The sequence below is a fragment of the Narcine bancroftii genome, chromosome 3, assembly GCF_036971445.1.
Source record: "Narcine bancroftii isolate sNarBan1 chromosome 3, sNarBan1.hap1, whole genome shotgun sequence".
NCBI lineage: Eukaryota > Metazoa > Chordata > Chondrichthyes > Torpediniformes > Narcinidae > Narcine > Narcine bancroftii.
This window is the reverse complement of record NC_091471.1, coordinates 159,765,611-159,784,188: the sequence shown is the minus strand read 5'-3', so window position 1 is coordinate 159,784,188 and position 18,578 is coordinate 159,765,611. Positions and strand designations below refer to the sequence as shown.

General features: G+C 40.0%; 1 protein-coding gene across 17 annotated transcripts in view; it reads right to left on the bottom strand.

The window, feature by feature from the left end:
• The window catches only part of stpg2 (sperm-tail PG-rich repeat containing 2), a 715,538-nt gene that overhangs the window by 641,765 nt on the left and 55,195 nt on the right, over nucleotides 1-18,578 (bottom strand). For 14 of the 17 annotated variants that reach the window (XR_011353877.1, XR_011353872.1, XR_011353875.1 and 11 more), the window contains exon 2: nucleotides 9,081-9,250. Coding sequence is in view for 10 of the 17 variants with exons in the window: in XM_069925670.1 (XP_069781771.1) it covers nucleotides 9,081-9,250 (170 nt within the window). In the remaining 7 variants the exon portion in view is untranslated. Of the gene's footprint in view, nucleotides 1-9,080; nucleotides 9,251-10,548; nucleotides 10,578-18,578 lie in introns of those variants that run through there. The other 3 variants (XM_069925668.1, XM_069925669.1, XM_069925663.1) reach the window with 2 other exon arrangements.

Below are 18,578 nucleotides of genomic sequence, written 5' to 3'. Positions count from 1 at the left end.
TTAATGAGCAGCTCCTCTGTGGGTATAAATGACTAGAGCTTGATCCCTGGTCAGTAATGATAATGAATTTATTGTCATATATATTGTACAAATGAATCGAAATTCTTACTGGTTGCAGCTGAATAGGTACTTCATTAAAAAACAATTCCAATAGTATGCAATAATGCACTAATTACCAGGGAATTCAGATACAATGCAAATACTCTGAGGGCATTATAGCGCATTTCAAGGCAGAAGTTCCACTGGGAATGCTGCAATACCAGTTTATCCACCAGGTGGAGAGCTAAGTTTCAATCAGTCCACATGCATTCAGCATGAAAATATATCCAGTGCTGGCATTTCTCAATGCATGCTCTTTGCAATAGGAAGAACATTATCAATCACAACTGCTTCCCCCAAATTGTTCCATGCCATAGACAAAGGAGAGACCATTATTGAAGGGGCAGCACAGTGATGCTCCAGTGCCCCAGGTTTTGGCCTCATGTGCTGTCAGTCTACAGTTTGCACATTCCCCTTTTGACCATTTGAGTTTCACCTGGGTACTCTGATTTCATCCCACATCTAAAAATGGTTGGTAGGTTCATTGGCTAATTTGGGTGAGTGCTGAGAGATAGAATATGAGCATGTGAGCAAAAATAGGTTTCTGGGAGTAGAACTGATAGGATTGCTCTGAAAGCGACATAGACCTTTTGGGCCAAATGGACTCTTTAAATTACACAAGGAAATATAAATACAAGCTTTATTAGAGAAGAATTCTACAAAACATAAAGCTGAGAAAATGTGAGACGATGGATGGTTCATAACAATGAGATTGGATTTAAAATGTTCTACGAAAAATTTGAGCAGAAACTCAAAGTCCAAATGATTTCTTTCAGTTCTCCACCATTTGCAACACTCCCTAGAGCTGCTAAGGCCTAAACTCTGGAATTCTTTCCATAATGCTCTCTTCCTGGGCATAACAGGGGCATAGGTGCATAGTCTCCTAAAAGAACCAACTTGAATGGGCACGGCAGTGAAGAAAGCATTTGGCACACTGGCCTTCATTGGGCAGGGTATTGAGTACAAAAGTTGGGACCTTATGATACAGCTGTATAAGGAAGTGGTGAGACCATTCTTGGAATTCTGGTTGCCCAACTGTAAGAAGGACATCAATAAGTTGGAAGGGATGCAGAAGAGATTCTCCAGGATGTTGCTGGGACTGGATGACTTGAGGTATATGGAGAGGCTGGATATGGTGGACTTTAATTCACTGGAGCATAGGAGGTTGAGGAGCAGGAATAAAGTGAATGCTCACTCTCTTCCCAGAATAGACAATTCTAGAACTATAGGGCATGGGTTTGTGGGAGGATAGAGATTTATGAAGAATCTGAGGGGCAACGCTTTCACTCAGAGAGTAGTTTGCATCTGGAACAATCTGTCAGAGGAAACAAAATATCAAGTGACATTGGACAGAATGGATAGGAAGAGCTGAGAAAGATATGGACCAAATACAGGCCAATGAGACTAGTCCAGAATCCCTATTTGGTCAACATGGACTTGTTTGACCAAAGAGCATTTTCAGTGCTGTCTGACCATACGACTCCTCTCCCTGTCCCCACTTTAACACATTTCTTGAATCTGTCTCTTTGACGAAGCTTTCGATCAAATGTCTTGTTTAAATTTGGTTGGTAAGCAAATCCTGTGTTAATACAACATTGTTGTCAGGAAGAAGAAACTGAGAAGGGATTCTTTAAAAGGTTTCTTATCCAGTAAACAATGGCAGAGCAATGCATAATTTGAACTGAATAAATGTTTGAAGCACACGGCAAGTGTAATGGTGGAATTAATTTACAGCACAGATACAGTGGCCAAATGGAGTCTTTCCCTGCTGCAATTATTAACTGCTGCATCATGACTTCCTGATGTTTATATTCAATGCCGGGCCCGACTAATGAAGTCAAGCATGCAAAATCCCTTCATTACCATATCACGCATTGCGTTACCACTCAATACCACTAAGGGTCCTGCTACTTTACTAAATATTTCGTCTGCCATTTTACTTCCCAAAATGTAACACCTCACCTTCTCTGGATTAAACTCCATCTGCCATTTCTCCACCAAAATCTCCAGTCAATCTATGCACTGCTATGTATTTTATTAACTTGCATTGCTATCAGAGTACAGATTCAGATTTCTGATATATTTTCAGAGTACATCCATGACATTAAATACAACTGGGATTTTTGTTTCCTGCAGGAAAGCTAGAATTACCACTTATTGGTAGTGCAAGAAAAAAAACTGTACACAATGTACACATGTAAAGAAAAAGAACTGTAAACAGATCACGAATGTAAGTAACTGTCTGTGCAATACAGAGAATTTTTTTAATCAATAAAATGCAAAAGTAAAGAGTCCTTAAATGAGTCCCTGATTGAGTTTGTGGTTGAGGCATCTGATGGTGGAGGGATAGCAGCTGTTCCTGAACCTGGTAATACGAGTCTTGTGGCACCTATATTCCTTTCTTGATGTTAGCAGCAAGAACTGAGCATATGCTGGGTGATGTGGGTCTTTGATGATTGCTGCTGCTCTTTGACAACAGCGTTCCCTGTAGATGTTCTCGATAGTAAGGAGGATTTTGCCTGTGATGTCCTGGGCTGTGTCCACTACCTTTTGCAGGTCTTTATGCTCAGTGGTATTAGTGTCCCCATACCAGTCTGTGATGCAGCCTGTCAGCACACTTTCCATCACACATCTGCAGAAATTTGCCAGGGTTTCTGGTGTCATACCAAATCTCCACAAACTTCTGAGGAAGTAGAGGCACTGACGTGCTTTCTTCATAATGCCATTAGTGTGTTGGGTACAGGAAAAATGCTCCAACATAGTGACTCCCAAGAAATTAAATTTGCTCGCCTTGTCCACTTCTGAGCCCTCAGTGATCATTAGATTGTATACCTCTGGTTTTCCCTTCCTGAAGTCAACAATCAGGTCCTTGGTTTTGGAGACATTGAGTGCAAGGTTGTTGTTGGTGCACCATTCACCCAAATTTTCATTCGCCCTTCTGTATGCTGACTCATCACCTTTTTTATATTTGTAAATGGTGTTATTGTTGTACCAAGCCACATTGTCATAGGTGTAAAGTGAGTAGAGCAGGAGGCTAAGAACGCAGCCCTATGATGCTCTGATACTGATGGAGATTGTGGAGATGTTCTTATGAATCTTCACTGATTGTGGTCAGAAGGTGAGAAAATCCAGGATCCAATTACAGTGGGGTGTTGAGTCCAAGGTGTTGGAGTTTGCTGATCAGTTTTGAAGGAATTATGGTATTAAATGTTGAAATGTAATCGATAAAGAGCATTCTGATGAATGCACCTTTGCTGTCCAGATGTTCCAGGGCTTTGTGTACAGCCATTGAGATGACATCTGCCACAGACCTGTTGCTACGATAGGTGAAATGGAATGGATCCATGTCACCACTCAGACAGGAGCTGATATGCTTCAACACCAGCCTTTCAAAACACTTCATTACTGTTGATATAAGTGTTACTGGTCACAAATCCACCATTTTTGAGTCATTTGCAAACTTACTAATAAGACCACCTACATTTTCATTAAAACCAAATATAAAATGACAAACAACAGAGGTCACATGGTACACCACTAATCACAGACCTTCAGTCAAAGAAAACATCCCTTTATTATTACCCTCTGTCTTCTGAAAGCAAGCCAATTTTGGATTGAATTTACCAATCCACTGTGGTTTAATCAGGACCAGCCTAACATGAGGGATCCTGTCCATGAAACATCCACTGTCCTACTACCATCAATCATCTTTGTCAGGAGAGAGAGAGAGAGAGAGAGAGCTGCATATTCTTTCTTTGACTGTATGGGTTCCCCCAATGTCCGAATTTGCTCCACATTTCAATTTTGCACTCCTCAATTAATTGTCTACTTAAATTATTGTTTGGTGTAGTTAAGTGGCAAAAGAGTTAAAAGTGAAATTTATGAGCATGTGAGAAAAATGTTGTAAGGCTACTGGGAAATTAGGGATAAAAATGGGACTGATGAGATTGTTCAGGTATGGATCTGATTGGGCTGAATGGCCTCCTTCTGTAAATTCCAGGTAAAATAATTGTTGGTCCTTGAGAGGAAAGCAAAAACAGATTTTTTTGTTTTTAAAAAAAATCACATTCCATTTATTGTGTATTCTTAATTCACTAGAGTACCTTCTACATGAGATTCTGAGAACAATGATGTCGGTGTTGGGCATGTCTTCTGGGTTTACAAGTATTTGGTGGTACCCACGCACCAAGTCAATTTTAGAAAATATCCTGGCCCCATGATGATTAGCTGTAAAGTCCCGTACATGGGGCACAGGGAAGTGGTCTACAGACGTAGTGTCATTAAGACACCTGTTATCCCCACAAGGTCTCCAGCGTCCCATGGCTTTGGGCACCATATGTAGCAGGGAAGCCCACAGGAAGGCCTGCTTATGATTATTCCAAGTTCCTCCATTTTGTGGAACTCTTGTTTTGCAAGCCTCAACTTGTCAGGTGCCAGGCAGACTTGTGTATGTAGAGGAGGTCCTCGGTATGCAACGCCATGTTTGGGTGTGGCAGTGAAGAACTGGAGAGTGACAATGTCCATAAACCCCAGCAAAAAGTTTGGCAAATTCATTGTTTGAGTACTCCACAGCATCTAGGTGCGGGGCAATCTGGAACGTTATGGTGTTCAACAACCGGCACCCTTTTAAGTCCACCATCAGTGAGTGGGCTCTGAGGAAGTCGGCACCGAGCAATGGCCAGGACACAGCAGTAAGAATCAACTTCCATGTGAACTTACTGTCGCCAAATTTCAGGGATATAGCCCATGAGCTGTACATACAAATTGAACTGTTATTCACCATAGTGAGTGCCAGACCCGTGCTCCTGGTACAGGTGTCAAAGCCTGAAGGAGGATGGACGCTAACCTCAACTAAAAATTTGCTCTGGGAGAGTTCATCCCAGACTTAGAATAGGCTGTTAGGTGGCTAGCCACCATAGTCTTTAGTGATAACTGGGCATGGTGTTTCCCTGGAAAAGCACAAGGGGGTCAACAGTGGCAAACTCCAGAATCCCAGCATTGATCATAAAAACACCAGGTGGTTGTCACAAAGTCATGCTTGTCCAGGGGAATGTGTGCTTTCATCACTGGTACTTGTGGAGCCTGGGCCTTTGGGTGTGATGCACTAATTTCTGTGGGCCTTGCACCTTGCTGTTTCACACACCATAGAATGACTGCACAGATGACCACTGTTCGAGGGTTCTTGTCAGCCAATCTGAGGTGGATGTCTTCTGGCATTTTCTCTAAAAACTACTAAAAGAACAAGCAAGGCCTATGGCAGTCTGCCAGTGCCAATATGTTGTTCATTAACTCCGAAGGGACATGGTCCCCTAGGCCATTGATATGGAAGAGCCATGCAGCTCATTCGTGCCATGAGAGACCATAAATCTGGACAAGGAGGGCTTTGTACTTGCTGAGAGCTGGTGGTCCCTGAGGAAATCGACTATTCAGCCGGCCATGTCCTGCACAAGGACGCTTACCACATGATGATACTTAGTGGCGTCCACTTCTATCTTGCTGGTACAGGGGAATATGGCGGCCCCCGAGTTGACCACGCGGTCATCGCTGCTGAGGTCGAGGAAGAAGGAGAAGTGACATCACGGAGCTGGGTGGGATCGGAGTCGTCCATGGAGATGGCGGAAGTGGAGTCACAGAGCCAGCAGGAAATGATGTCAGTGTGGAGGGCAGCAGCAGCACTGTCGATGCGGGGAGCAGGAGTGACGGCAGGTTGAGATGGCGCCTCCCTCAGAGCCCACACGGCTGGTACTGGAAGTGAAGTCGGGATCCCCTCCATCAGCTGTGCATGCGTGCTGCCTCGTTGGAAGATATTGGCCTTGCAAAAACTGCTGATAGTGCCCCATCTTACCACAGCCAGACCAGGTAGCGCCTTTAACAGGGCAGAGTCATTGTGGGTGCTTCATTTTCCCACACAATTAGCACTTCAGGTGCTCGGTTGCCACGGCAGTAGTGGTGGGGTCAGTTGTTCCAGATGCCATCTCCCCAGATGGTGGCACACATGGTGGGCCCATTCTTGCCAGCGATTGATTCAGTGTGGTGCTGGGCCGAATCGAGCATCCTTGCCAGCTGTAGAGCCCATCTTAACGGTAGCTGGTCCTCTTCAAGCAGATGTTGCCTGATGTAATCGGACTTTAACCCCGACACACAGGCATCCCAGACCAAGTCTTCTACGCAATGGGCTATGTCGGACTCTGGCTTTAACTTACTCTTAATTTAGTCTATGTGTAGTCTGAGTCCAGCGCGTTCTTTGAATGAAGTGATAGGAGAAGGTATTCGGTTCAACAGTCAATTTATTACACAGCACAAGAATAAAACTTAACAGAGCTCTGGGTCAGTCTGTTAGTTCATAGGTCACCTGCCAGTGAGCTACTCCCCGAGACTGACCCCTATTGTCCAGTTGGTTCAGTTTATATAGGTCAACCTTATCATACAGAACAAAAGTTGGCTTCCTTTGCTAGATTTCATTATCATACAGAACAAAAGTTGTCTTCCTTTGCTAGATCTTTTTGCATAAGGGTTATCACAAGTCATCTCCTGTTTTGCAGATATCTGGGGTGTAGCACTCCCATGTTAATCCTCCTGGCCAGACTATCCCTTTGTGTTGATCAGAAATTACTTCATCCCCAGATATCTCTAATCACCATTCTGTTCTTGTCCTGCCAATTTCTGCTGTTCTCTTTAACACCTCCTCCTGCCTTAATCTTCCTCCTAGACTTGTTTTCCATTCCCTTTGTTTCTTACAGGCCATTCTTTGTTCTGATCTGGCCTGTGTCTCCTGTGCTACTCACCACCTCATTTAGTTTGAGCATTCCTCCTAAATTGTTTTATGCATTTCCTCTCCCTGTATTTTGGAGAGACAATTTTGCTCAGCCAACTTTGCTCCCTGCTGTGATTGCCACTTAATCACATTCCTTTTTCCCTGAACCATGCAGTAAATATACACTTATTAATTAATCATTTATTTCTTACTGTTTTAACCCCTAGATTCCATGCAGTAAATATACACTTATTAATTTATCATTTATTTCATACTGTTTTAACCCCTAGATTCCAACAGCTACCAGCACAGGGGTCGTGGAGCAATCCCAACAGTCTCTTCCAAGCTTAAACAGGGCACGAAGGAACTCTTCTAACTTACTGGGCTGCTGTTTCTGGGATGTGAGGAGGTAATGTGAGTACACCTCATTGAGCTTGGGTTTGTAGAGAGCATGGAGTTCAGCCATCGCCTCCACGTAAGTAGTGCAGCCTCTTATTGCCTGGAAGGCCCTCTGACTGACCCTTCCTTGCAAAACTTTCAGCTTTTTGTCATCAGAGTCCACAAGGTCGGAGGCAACCTCTAGGAAATTGTTGAAGCAGCTGATCCACTGTTCGTAGTACTCAGAAGCCCGTGGTAGCTGGGGATCCACTTCTAAGCGTTTGGGGCACAGCAGTTTCTCCATTACCAGAGAGACAAAATATGAGTTTGCATGTTTAATAGTCTCTATGAAGACCTCATTTCTTGGTAACCTCCAATATTAAACTTTATGATATAAATGCTCTATTCCCTTGGTATTCTCCATTCCTTCTTTTTCCTTTCTTTTCTTTTTTTTTTAGGGGTTTAGGAAAGAAGAGGTGGGAGGGTGCTTTTTGTATACCACATATCTTCTTCTTTGGCTTGGCTTCACGGACGAAGATTTATGGAGGGGGTAAAATGTCCACGTCAGCTGCAGGCTCGTTTGTGGCTGACAAGTCCGATGCCACATATATAACTTTTTTAAATACCACTGGCCATCGTGACAGAGGTGCACCAAACAAAAGGTACAAGGACTGCCTAAAGAAATCTCTTGGTGCCTGCCACATTGACCACCGCCAGTGGGCTGATATCGCCTCAAACCGTGCATCTTGGCGCCTCACAGTTTGGCAGGCAGCAACCTCCTTTGAAGAAGACCGCAGATCCCACCTCACTGACAAAAGGCAAAGGAGGAAAAACCCAACACCCAACCCCAACCAACCAATTTTCCCCTGCAGCCGCTGCAACCGTGTCTGCCTGTCCCGCATCGGACTTGTCAGCCACAAACGAGCCTGCAGCTGACGTGGACTTTTACCCCCTCCATAAATCTTCGTCCGCGAAGCCAAGCCAAAGAAAAGATATAACTTTTTTAAATAACTTTGGAATTGAATGTAATGTGATCATAATTGTGGTTTAAAATTTGTAAATAACATTTTAAAAATTAAAAACAGATATCTTTTTACAGGAAATACATCTTATCAAATTGTAACATGATAAATTAAAAAGAGAAGGGGTAGAACAAATAATATCATCTTCCTTTGGTTCAAAGGCAAGAGGGGCAGAGATTCTAATTAATAAAAATACTCTGATGTTAATAGAAAACATTTTGATTGATCAACCCGGAAGTTAAGTAATGGCACATGGTAAAATTTATGGAGAAGCATGGACATTTATGAATATTTATGCTCAAAATGAAGCCTTTATGAAGGATATTTTCTTGAAAACAGCAGAAAAAGACAAAATTGGTTGGAGGGGATTTTAATTTTTGCTTGGACCCATTACTAGATAAATTGGCATTAACAGTAATGAGGGTGAAAGCAGCAAAAAGCATCCAAATGGCCCTGACCGGTCTTCTTTGTAACTTCTTGAACAAAAACTCAAACCACACACAAAAAGTCGCGCTTGGCTGTCCATAATCAGTCCTTGCCTTTCAAATCCCAATTCTCAGAAACCCTCCAATAACTTTTCCAGCACTTTCGTTGGGCTCCCTGTCTTGTCCTTGCAGCCTTTCTTAAATAAAGGCACACCCTTGATCACTTTCAAGTCTTCTAGCACCTCGCCTGTGATAACACAAAAAAATACTCCGCATATTCGGCTGTTGTGACAAGGGTCAACGTTTGAGGTCGGACACTCTTTAAAAGAGCTTTATGTGGCATCTACCCGTCTAACCAATCCGCGCAGAAATGAATGCATAACTGTGAAGAGCGTTGCTCACCTCCTTCCTTGCAGGTGCATTGCAACTTGCTGCGGCTGGCGTTGTAAGAGGCGGGGCCCACGGCCGGTCCTGTGCTGCCCAGCGCAGAGGCGAATAGGGTATCCCGCGGGGCTCGGTCGTACATCTGGCCTTGAGTTGGTGAAGGGAGAGAGAGGGTGATGATAGATTCCCTGGGATCAGAAAAGGCGGTTGCAAGTTAAACACACAGATCCGATCAGCGACAGTAATGGACTAAAGTTTGTTTTGACTGGTCAGGACATTTGCTTGATTTCGCTGTTGTCCCTCTTCTCACTGAATCACTCGTGTAACTTTTTCTCAGCTGTTGAATCAATGTGTCCGTCTGTCTATTTCTCTGCATTGTTAGATTGTATCTGCGTTACCGTGTCGCTGCTGCCATGGAAACTGGGGCGAGCCTCCGTTGCCCCTCCCCCTTCAACTCAGGCCATTCTCTGACCCTCCTAATAATTCAGGCGCTTGCCTATTTTTACTTGTACCTTGAATAAGGGCTCAAGTCAGCTCCACATCTTTAATTTCTCTGGACATTACGAAACCTGTTGACTTCCTCCAGCATTTCTGTGTTTTTAATTTGGTTCTTCGCCACTGCTGCACTTTGAATAACTTTGTAACCAGAGTTCTCGCGTCCACTGTGCAATTTCTTTTTTAAGACATACAACAGGGTAACAGGAAGATACCCACGAACTAGTGTCACCCAATTATTAACCGACAACTCCATACGTTTTGAAGGGTAGAAGGAAACTGGAGGAAATCTACACAGACAGCCCCTTACAAGGCCTTTTTAAACTGCCATGTAAAATGGGATTAACCAGGCAATTTGCACGGTTAGCGACCCAATTACGTGGCGATTTGAAAGGGTCCAACTGGGTCAACCCTACCTCAGAGGTGGTCAGGGAACCCAGTAAAACTTAACTTGGAATCATGGCCCGGCGATTTGAAAAGGGAATTGGCAGTTCCAATTACTCAGGTGATGTCAGGGTTTCACGGGAACTATCGGCTGTCAGTCTCCCACCCCCCTCCCCCACCAGCCATCAGTAGCAGCCCCCGTTCGTCACCACCTCCCTGTCAATCGCCACCCCTGTCAGTCACCCACTCCCGTCAGTTGCCACTTTCACTGTCAATTTCCACCCCAGTTAGTTGCCAAACCCGTCAGACTCCAGCCTCATTAGTCGAACCTCGTCAGTCTCCAACCCCAGGGAAACCCTGGCTGAGGTGCCACTGCCGCGATAGGGGGAGAGGGATCGCAGCCGTAATCGGTCGGGGGTGGGGGGGGGGGGTGGAGGGGAGAGAACCCGCTGCTGCGATCGGAGGGAGAGAGGTCACTGCCATGGGGAGAGAGTGGTTGCTGCCATAATCAGGGATTAACTTGCAACGTGCCACTGTTGCAAGCGCTGCTCCTGTTCACGGTAGTGGCTCAATGCAGGAGTGCGGGAGCAGTGGCCGTTTTCCTTACCAATAATTCCCCATGCCACTAGAACTGCTCTGGGGATTGGAGATTATGGATAAGGATTATGCAGGTCATTGCTCTTGCACTCCCGCATTGAGTGATCACTGCAAACCAGAGTGGCACGTCATGGCAGCAAATCCCACCTCCCCCCCCCCCCCCACCCCTCCCCCATACACAGCAGCGGCACGTTGCGGGGGTTGGCAACTGACTGGAGGGGGTGGTGATTGATGGTAGGGGTAATGACTGACGGTGGGGTTGGAGACTGACGGGGGTCGACTAATGAGGCTGGGGTCTGACGGGTTTGGCAACTGACTGGGGTGGAGATTGACAGTGGAAGTGGCAACTGACGGGAGTGGGTGACTGACAGGGATGGCGATTGACAGGAAGGTGGTGTCGAACGGGGGCTGCTACTGATGGCTGGTGGGGGAGGGAGGTGGGAGACTGACAGCCGATAGTTCCCGTGAAACCTTCACGAAGTGATGAGGAAGCAATTCCAAGATTTAGAAAAATGAAATATAATGATGGTTTCTAGATCAGTCTGGTGAGTGACAGCAAGAGAACTTTTGAGGTATTAGTATCCTGATGTGAGTCAGTGATTGTGAGATTCAAATAAAGAATCCTTGCCACATTGTGATGGTGGAGCGAGGAATGTTTGAGGTTTTGTTTAGTGCCATTCAAGATAATTGCTCTACGGGAGATACTGTCAGCACTTCAGTGTTGGAGCTTCACTTATTCAAGGAACGGGAATGTATTCCACCACAATTTTAATGTAGCAAAATAAAAAATAAAAGGTATTTCAGTGAGTTTTGCTGCCAACAGTGGGATACAAGGTGACTAAAGCATATGTCAGTTTTTTTAAGGTACGTCAAGGGAAGATAGGGTTAGTAAGATAGGAGAGAATCTTGGACCTCAGACCATTGGAAAATAACTACATGACCACCTGGTACAGGAGTAGGTGGTAAAGACTTGGAAACGTATTTCCATTCCATCCAATGCCAATCACACAACAAGATCATAGCTAATATTTTGTCAGCATCACTTTCCTGCCATAACATCTTGATTTCCTTGACAACAAATAGTCAAACTTCCCAAATACCTATCAAATGAAATAAAATAGGTGATTTATAAGAACTTATTAATTTAGTATTCCATTTATAAATAAAATAAAATAATACAAGGAATATTTTGAAAAAAAAATACTGAAGCTTAGGAAATATATTCATTTTTACACAATTCACCCTAAATCCTTCCATTTATTTAAATCTTCTTTTATTATAGAAATTAATGATAAATAATTTAAATCATATAATTGATCTATATATTTATTTACTTTAATACCTAAATACTTAATTTGATTTGTCCATTTGTCCATTTACAACCAGAATAATCAGCTTCAGACAGTGACATAAGTTTACTTTTATTCCAATTCACTTTATAACCAGATAATTCTCCATAGTGTATTATTTTTTTCCTGTAACACCTCCAACGACTCCAATGGTTCAGTTAAATAAATTAATACATCACCTGCAAATAAACTAATCTTATATTCATTCAATCCTGATTTAATACCCTTTATATTCCTTTCCTGTCTTATTAATTGAGATAAAGATTAAATCACCAATGCAAATAATGCTGGAGATAAAGGGCAACCCTGTCTATTAAATCTCTCTAAATTAAAAGACCCTTACAAAACCCCATTTGACATAACTCTAGCTCTGGGTTGTTTATATATTGCCTTAATCAAACTCATTGATCCAAACCAAAATTTTTCCAACACTTTAAATAAAAAATGACATTCTACACTATCAAACGCCTTCTCAGCATCCAATGATAGGGCAATTGGTAAGTTGGATTCCTCCCAGAAATATTTATTAAACTAATTAATTTAAATACATTACTTTTTACATTTTATTTAAAAGTTTTACAAAATAAACATATCAAAGAAAAAACCCCTACTACCCCCCTCCTTCCACCTCCCACCTAAACCACCACCAACAACCCACCCCCCTTTGATGCTTAAAAAAAACACATTTATACTGGGTTTTCAATGATTGCTGCTTGATGTGCCAACCCTTTACATCACCAATAAAAAATATTTACTTAACATCCAAACCCTAACATTCCAAATACAGACTCCACATTTTAACAAAAAAAGATAATCATTTTGTAATTTATATGCTATCTTCTCCAAATACAGACATGACTGTATTTCATTATGTTATCTTTGTATGTTCAATTCAACATCATTTTTCCACGTAACAACTATACATTTTCTAGCTACTGTCAATCCTAAATGTATAAATGCAATCGCAAACCTGTTGTTAGTGTATTCATAAAACCTAATAAATGTACCAATGGATCAAGTTGCAGATCTATCTTAAATAAATCTCACAAAAACTTTAAAAATTTTCCCAAAAATGTCTGACTTTGGTACATTTCCATACTGAATGTAAGAAGGTGCCTGTCTGTTCTTCACATCGAAAACACAAATTTGATTAAATAAAACCATATTTTTTCAAATTTTCAGGAGTTAAATACAATTAATGTAAGAAATTATAATTAACTAAACTATATCATACATTAATTAGCTTCGTAACACTATCAACACACATGTTTGACCATTCCTCCAAAGATAAAGTTATAGATAAATTCTTCTCCCATTTATCTTTCATTTTATATACATCAACCTTAGTCATCTTTTCCTGTAGTAACATATACATTTCTGAAATAAATCCCCTCTCTCCTTTATCAGCAATTAATTTCTCAAATTTCATTTGACCAGGTAACACCAATTCTTGTCCAAAATTTTCTAACAGTAAATCTCGAACTTGATAATAAGCAAATAAAGTATTCAGTAATATATCAAACTTCTCCCTAAATCTATTAAAAGAAAGAAATATACCTGCTTCAAAGCAATCCTCCACTAACATCACACCTTTCATTTCCCAATCTTTCAAATAAGGGTTATTCAAAGAAAAGGGAATTATCTGGTTTGATATAATGGTGTCTTAGTTGAAATGTTACCCTTAGTTCCTATAATTTGATTCTACCTATACCATACACCCATCAAATGTATCAATACTGGCAGTTTGTACTGTTGTAAAAAAAAAAGGATTCCATTTATATACAAAGTGATGTATTTTTTTCTCAGAAATTTGATTCATCTCCACCTTCGCCCACACCGGAGGTTGATCAATATCAAACGACCTATTAATAAACTTTAATTACACCACCTCATAATAATTCTGAAAATGTGGTAATTGAAGACCACCTAAATCATACCTCCATGTCAACTTCTGCATAGAAACTCTTGACAACTTATCTTTCCATAAAAACAAACAAACTATTTTATTTAATTCCTTTAAAATTTTATTCAGTACCTCACTCAGAATTGATTTAAATAAATATTGAATACGGAGATTCATTTTAATATAGTTTACTCACCCAATCAAAGTTAATGGCAAGTCTTTCAATCTATTTAAATCAAATTTAATCTTATTTAATAAAGGTATATAGTTTAAACTATGTAAGTTAAGTTATGATATTCTTTATCCATTATTACTCCTAAATATTTAATTTTATTAGACCATCTAAACTCTGTAAGTTATTTTCAATCTGAATAATCTTCATCCGATATTGATAATATGTCACTTTTATCCCAATTAACTTTATAATCCAAAATCACACCATATCGTTTCAGCAAATTTTGTAACAGTTCTAAAGAATTTTTGGGATAAGTTAGATATATCAACATATCATCTGCAAACAGATTAATTTTATACTCTTGTTCACCTATTGTAATTCCCCTGCCTCCTTAAGTTCCAAATCAGTAAATGGACCATCCAATTCCCTAATATCTGCATCATTTAACAAAGGTACAGTTTAATTTGCTAAAAAGGATTCAATCTGGTCCATATTTTGACTCCCTTCAGACGCATACAAATTCCAATAAAATCTTAGTCACAAGTTTATAATCAACATTCAATAACGAAATTGGATTCAGGGATTTGAAGGATCTTTATCTTTTTTAAGAATCAGCTAATAATAGATTGTGAAAACAATTCCAGTACAGATTGTGTATCCAAAACTTGTAAAACTTCACCAAACACTGGAAGCAATATATTTTGAGATTTCTTATAAAATTCCACAGTAAAATCATCTTCTCCTGGAGATTTACTATTCGGCATTAAATTCAAAACCAACTTAATCTCTTTCAAATCAGTTGGTTTCTCCAATTGTTCCCTCAACCAATTATTCAATATAGGTAACGGCAATCTATTTTAAAAACCCTCTATTTTATCATCATTCTATCGCACTTCAGAAGTATATAATTTTTTATAAAATTCTTTGAACTGTTCATTAATATGTTGAGGTCTATAAGAAATTTTTGAATTTTTCCTAACTGCCTTTATCATTCTAGACATTTGTTCAGATTTAAATTGTCATGCCAAAACTTTATGTGCTTTTTCCCCTAACACATAATATTTCTGTTTAGATCTTTGTAATAAATGTTCAACCCTATAAGTTTGTAATGTATTATATTACAATTACATAGAATCTAAATAAACATTTTTCTCCTTATTTAATATACTCTTCTGTAACTCTTTTTCCAAAACACTAATGACTTTTTCCAACTTATCTACTTCCACTAAATATTGGTTTTTTAACTTAACTGTAAAACTAATAATTTGACCCCTTAAAATGGCTTTTAAAGCATCCCATAATACAAACTTACTATTCACTAAATCCCTATTTATATCAAAAAACTGTTGAATTTGTTCTTTAATAAACTTACAAAATTCATCATTTTTCAACAAAAAAGAATTAAATCTCCAGCAATAAGAAGAAATCATCTCATCCATTCCCTCATATGTTAATAAAACCAATGAATGATCCAACAAACTCCTAGATTTATATTCAGTCAAAACTACATTATCCAATAAATGAGTGGACAACAAAAAAAAATGTCAATTCTAGAATAAGTATCATATTGAGCTGAATAATACAAATAATCTCTCTCTTTTGGATTCATCTTCCTCCATACATCGACTAAATTAAAATCCTTCATCAAAAATTACAATTTCTGTTCCTAAGTGTCACTTTACCTGATTTATTCACCAAAGAATCTAAACAACAATTAAAGTCACCCCGTATCATAATTTTATCATAGAATATGATAAATTAAGCAAAATATCCTGCAAAAAAAACTCATCATCCACATTTGGTGCATAAATATTCACCAAAGTCCAAGATTCTGAAACAATTTTTACAATTAACTATCAAAACCCTTCCAATTGACTCATACACTGAATCCAAAGTAAAAGGTAAGTTTTTATGAATTAAAATTGCCACCCCTCTAGCTTTAGAATTAAAAGAAGAATACATAACCTATCCTACCCAGTCTCTTTTCAATTTATGATGTTCAATTTCCATCAAATGAGTTTCTTGCAAAAATGCAATAACAACTTTAAATTTCTTAATATAAGTTAATACCTTCTTATGTTTAATTGGATTATTAAGCCCATTCACATTAAATGTAGCAAATTTTAAATTAGCCATCTACAATATAATAACCATAATCCATGCGGCTGGATCTCCATCTTCTTAACTTTTTCTTGAACTTTATCAACCACTTTTGCATATTTTGCTACATCAGCTTTAACAGTTGAAATTTCTTCCATTACGTTTGCTAGTTTACTATTAACTGATGTAAAGCCCAAAGAAATCTGTTGTGTCATTTCTTGTAACTGTACTTCAAAGTAATCTTTATATAGAGAGAAATGCCTACCCTGGCCAGCAATAGGCTTCTCATGCATTTCTTCTCGTTCACTCACCAGATCCTCTTCAGAGCTGGTTTCTTGATGCCTCTCCTCCCTCACTTCACCAACTCTTTTACCTTCTTCTACTACAGTAACTTTTTTCCCCCTGAAAATACACTTTCTCATTCTTATCTTGATTGGCTGATTACTTATTTTGAGACTGTAATCTTTGGTTTTGGTTCAAAGTTCAAATTTATTTTCAGAGTCCATACATGTCATGACACAAACAACCCTTAGATTCTTTTTCCTGTCAGCCAGGCAGAATTTCTATGCATCAGAGGTGTAAACTGTACTCAAGAAAAATATATGTTTACGAAAGAGAGAAATGTAAACAAAGAAAGAAATGTAAACAAACTGCAAATACAGAAAAAAAAATCAGTAATAAATAATGTGCAAAGTCAGAGTCCTTAAATGAGCCTTTAGCCCCTTTCACACTTGCATCCCACTAAATTGGGTGTTCAGTGTCCAGGGATAGGAATAGGGGTTTGGCTTTTCACACTTGACCACTCCTAACTGGGGCACTGAACACTTTCACACTTGCCAGGGGTTAGGACTGGTCTTGCTTCTACTGGTGGCTGTCATGACACATCGAGTGATGGTGAACCTGCTCTAAATCCCAATCAATGTATTGTGATCTTATATTTGAACAAAATTAATTATGCATATTATAACATAATTAATCTTTATGTACAGCACACTATGAGTCCTTCAGCTCCTGTTGTTGAGCCAACCTATATAAACTTTTATAAGGGACCGTGGGAAAGTGCAAGCAATAAATAGTAATAGCAGACAATTTTTTAAAAGAATGGGAAAGTTGGTAGCACTATAGCACTCAATTTATATAGCAGGGGAAAGTTTGTAGTGCTATAGTGCACAATTTATATAACATGGAAAAGTTGGTAGCACAATCGTGTACAATTTTTAAATACCATGTGAAAAAACGATGGCAAACCTGCCCTCCCAGAATTCCATGCGGCAGAGAAAGGGCTGTATGCCTGGCTGCATACATAGAAGCATTCATAGAGGGAGCTTCTCTGCCTCACAGCATTCTGGGAAGTCAGGTCTGCCATTGCTTTTTTCCTACGGTCTTTATAAATTGTGCGCTATAGCGCTACCAATTTTCCCACGCTGTTTAAAAATTATCTGCTATTGCTGTTTATTGCTATTTATTTCCTCTCTCTTTCTCTCTTCCATTGCGACTTTCCCATGGCAAAGTTTATACCTTCATTTTAATCTTTTCTTCCTGCACTCACACAAAAACTTGGGTCATTTCAATCCCACAATGGTGGGGCGCGACAAGAGGTGGGGCATGGCAAGATGGTGTAGAGTCTAGACGTGTAATCTCAACCTCTCTGGCCGGACTTTTAAGTACCCATTTTTTAACTTTTGTTTTCAAGTTTAAACTTCTTAAATTTTAGTTTAAAGTATTAAGGAATTATTATGGCCATTAATGGTAAAAAGATTAAACCTCAAGTGCAGAAGAAGTTACATTTTTGAAGTACTGAAGATTTGGGCCCTAAAAACAACTTGCTACAGCCTCAGGTTTAATTTCTTCAGTGCCTAAACTACAAAGACTGCCTTTGGGAGCTGAAAATAAATGTCTACTACTCACCAAATGAAGGATAGCACTGGAATTACCCGTTCTCTGGAGGAAGGTGCGTGTTCCCATGCAGTGGATCCTGATTCTGGCAGCCTGCCGATTTTAACGGAGGGAGCACGCAGGAAGACGACTCCATTGTCTGAAACGTTTCTGGCAGTGCTCCAACCTTAAGATTTCGATCTCTTCCGTGATTTTTTGGGAAAACAATGAGCTGCAGGGGGAGACCAGCGTCGACCCCCTGAGGAAGTCGGGGTGCCGTTGCTGGGAGTCCAGACCCGCAGTAAGACTGTTAAAATGCCTTTTGTTGAGTTGCAGCAGGAGCTGCAGTTACCTGGTTCTGCCACTATATTAGAGAAACCAGGGCTGAGCTTTTGTGAATTACAATGTAACCAGTTAAATGCTGTCATTCAGCCTATGATGAATGAGTTGGCTCAAAGGATAAGTTCAGAATTGAATACAGTTAAAACAAGTGTAGAAGCATCTTGTGAAGATTTTTAAAAATTTCAGTCTGCTTTTTTGGAATGTCAACAACAAGTGGCTTCTAATACAGAAAAAATGTTGTTATAGAATTGCGAGAACGTGAGAAGGAGTTAGAGAGGAAAATAGACTATTTGGAG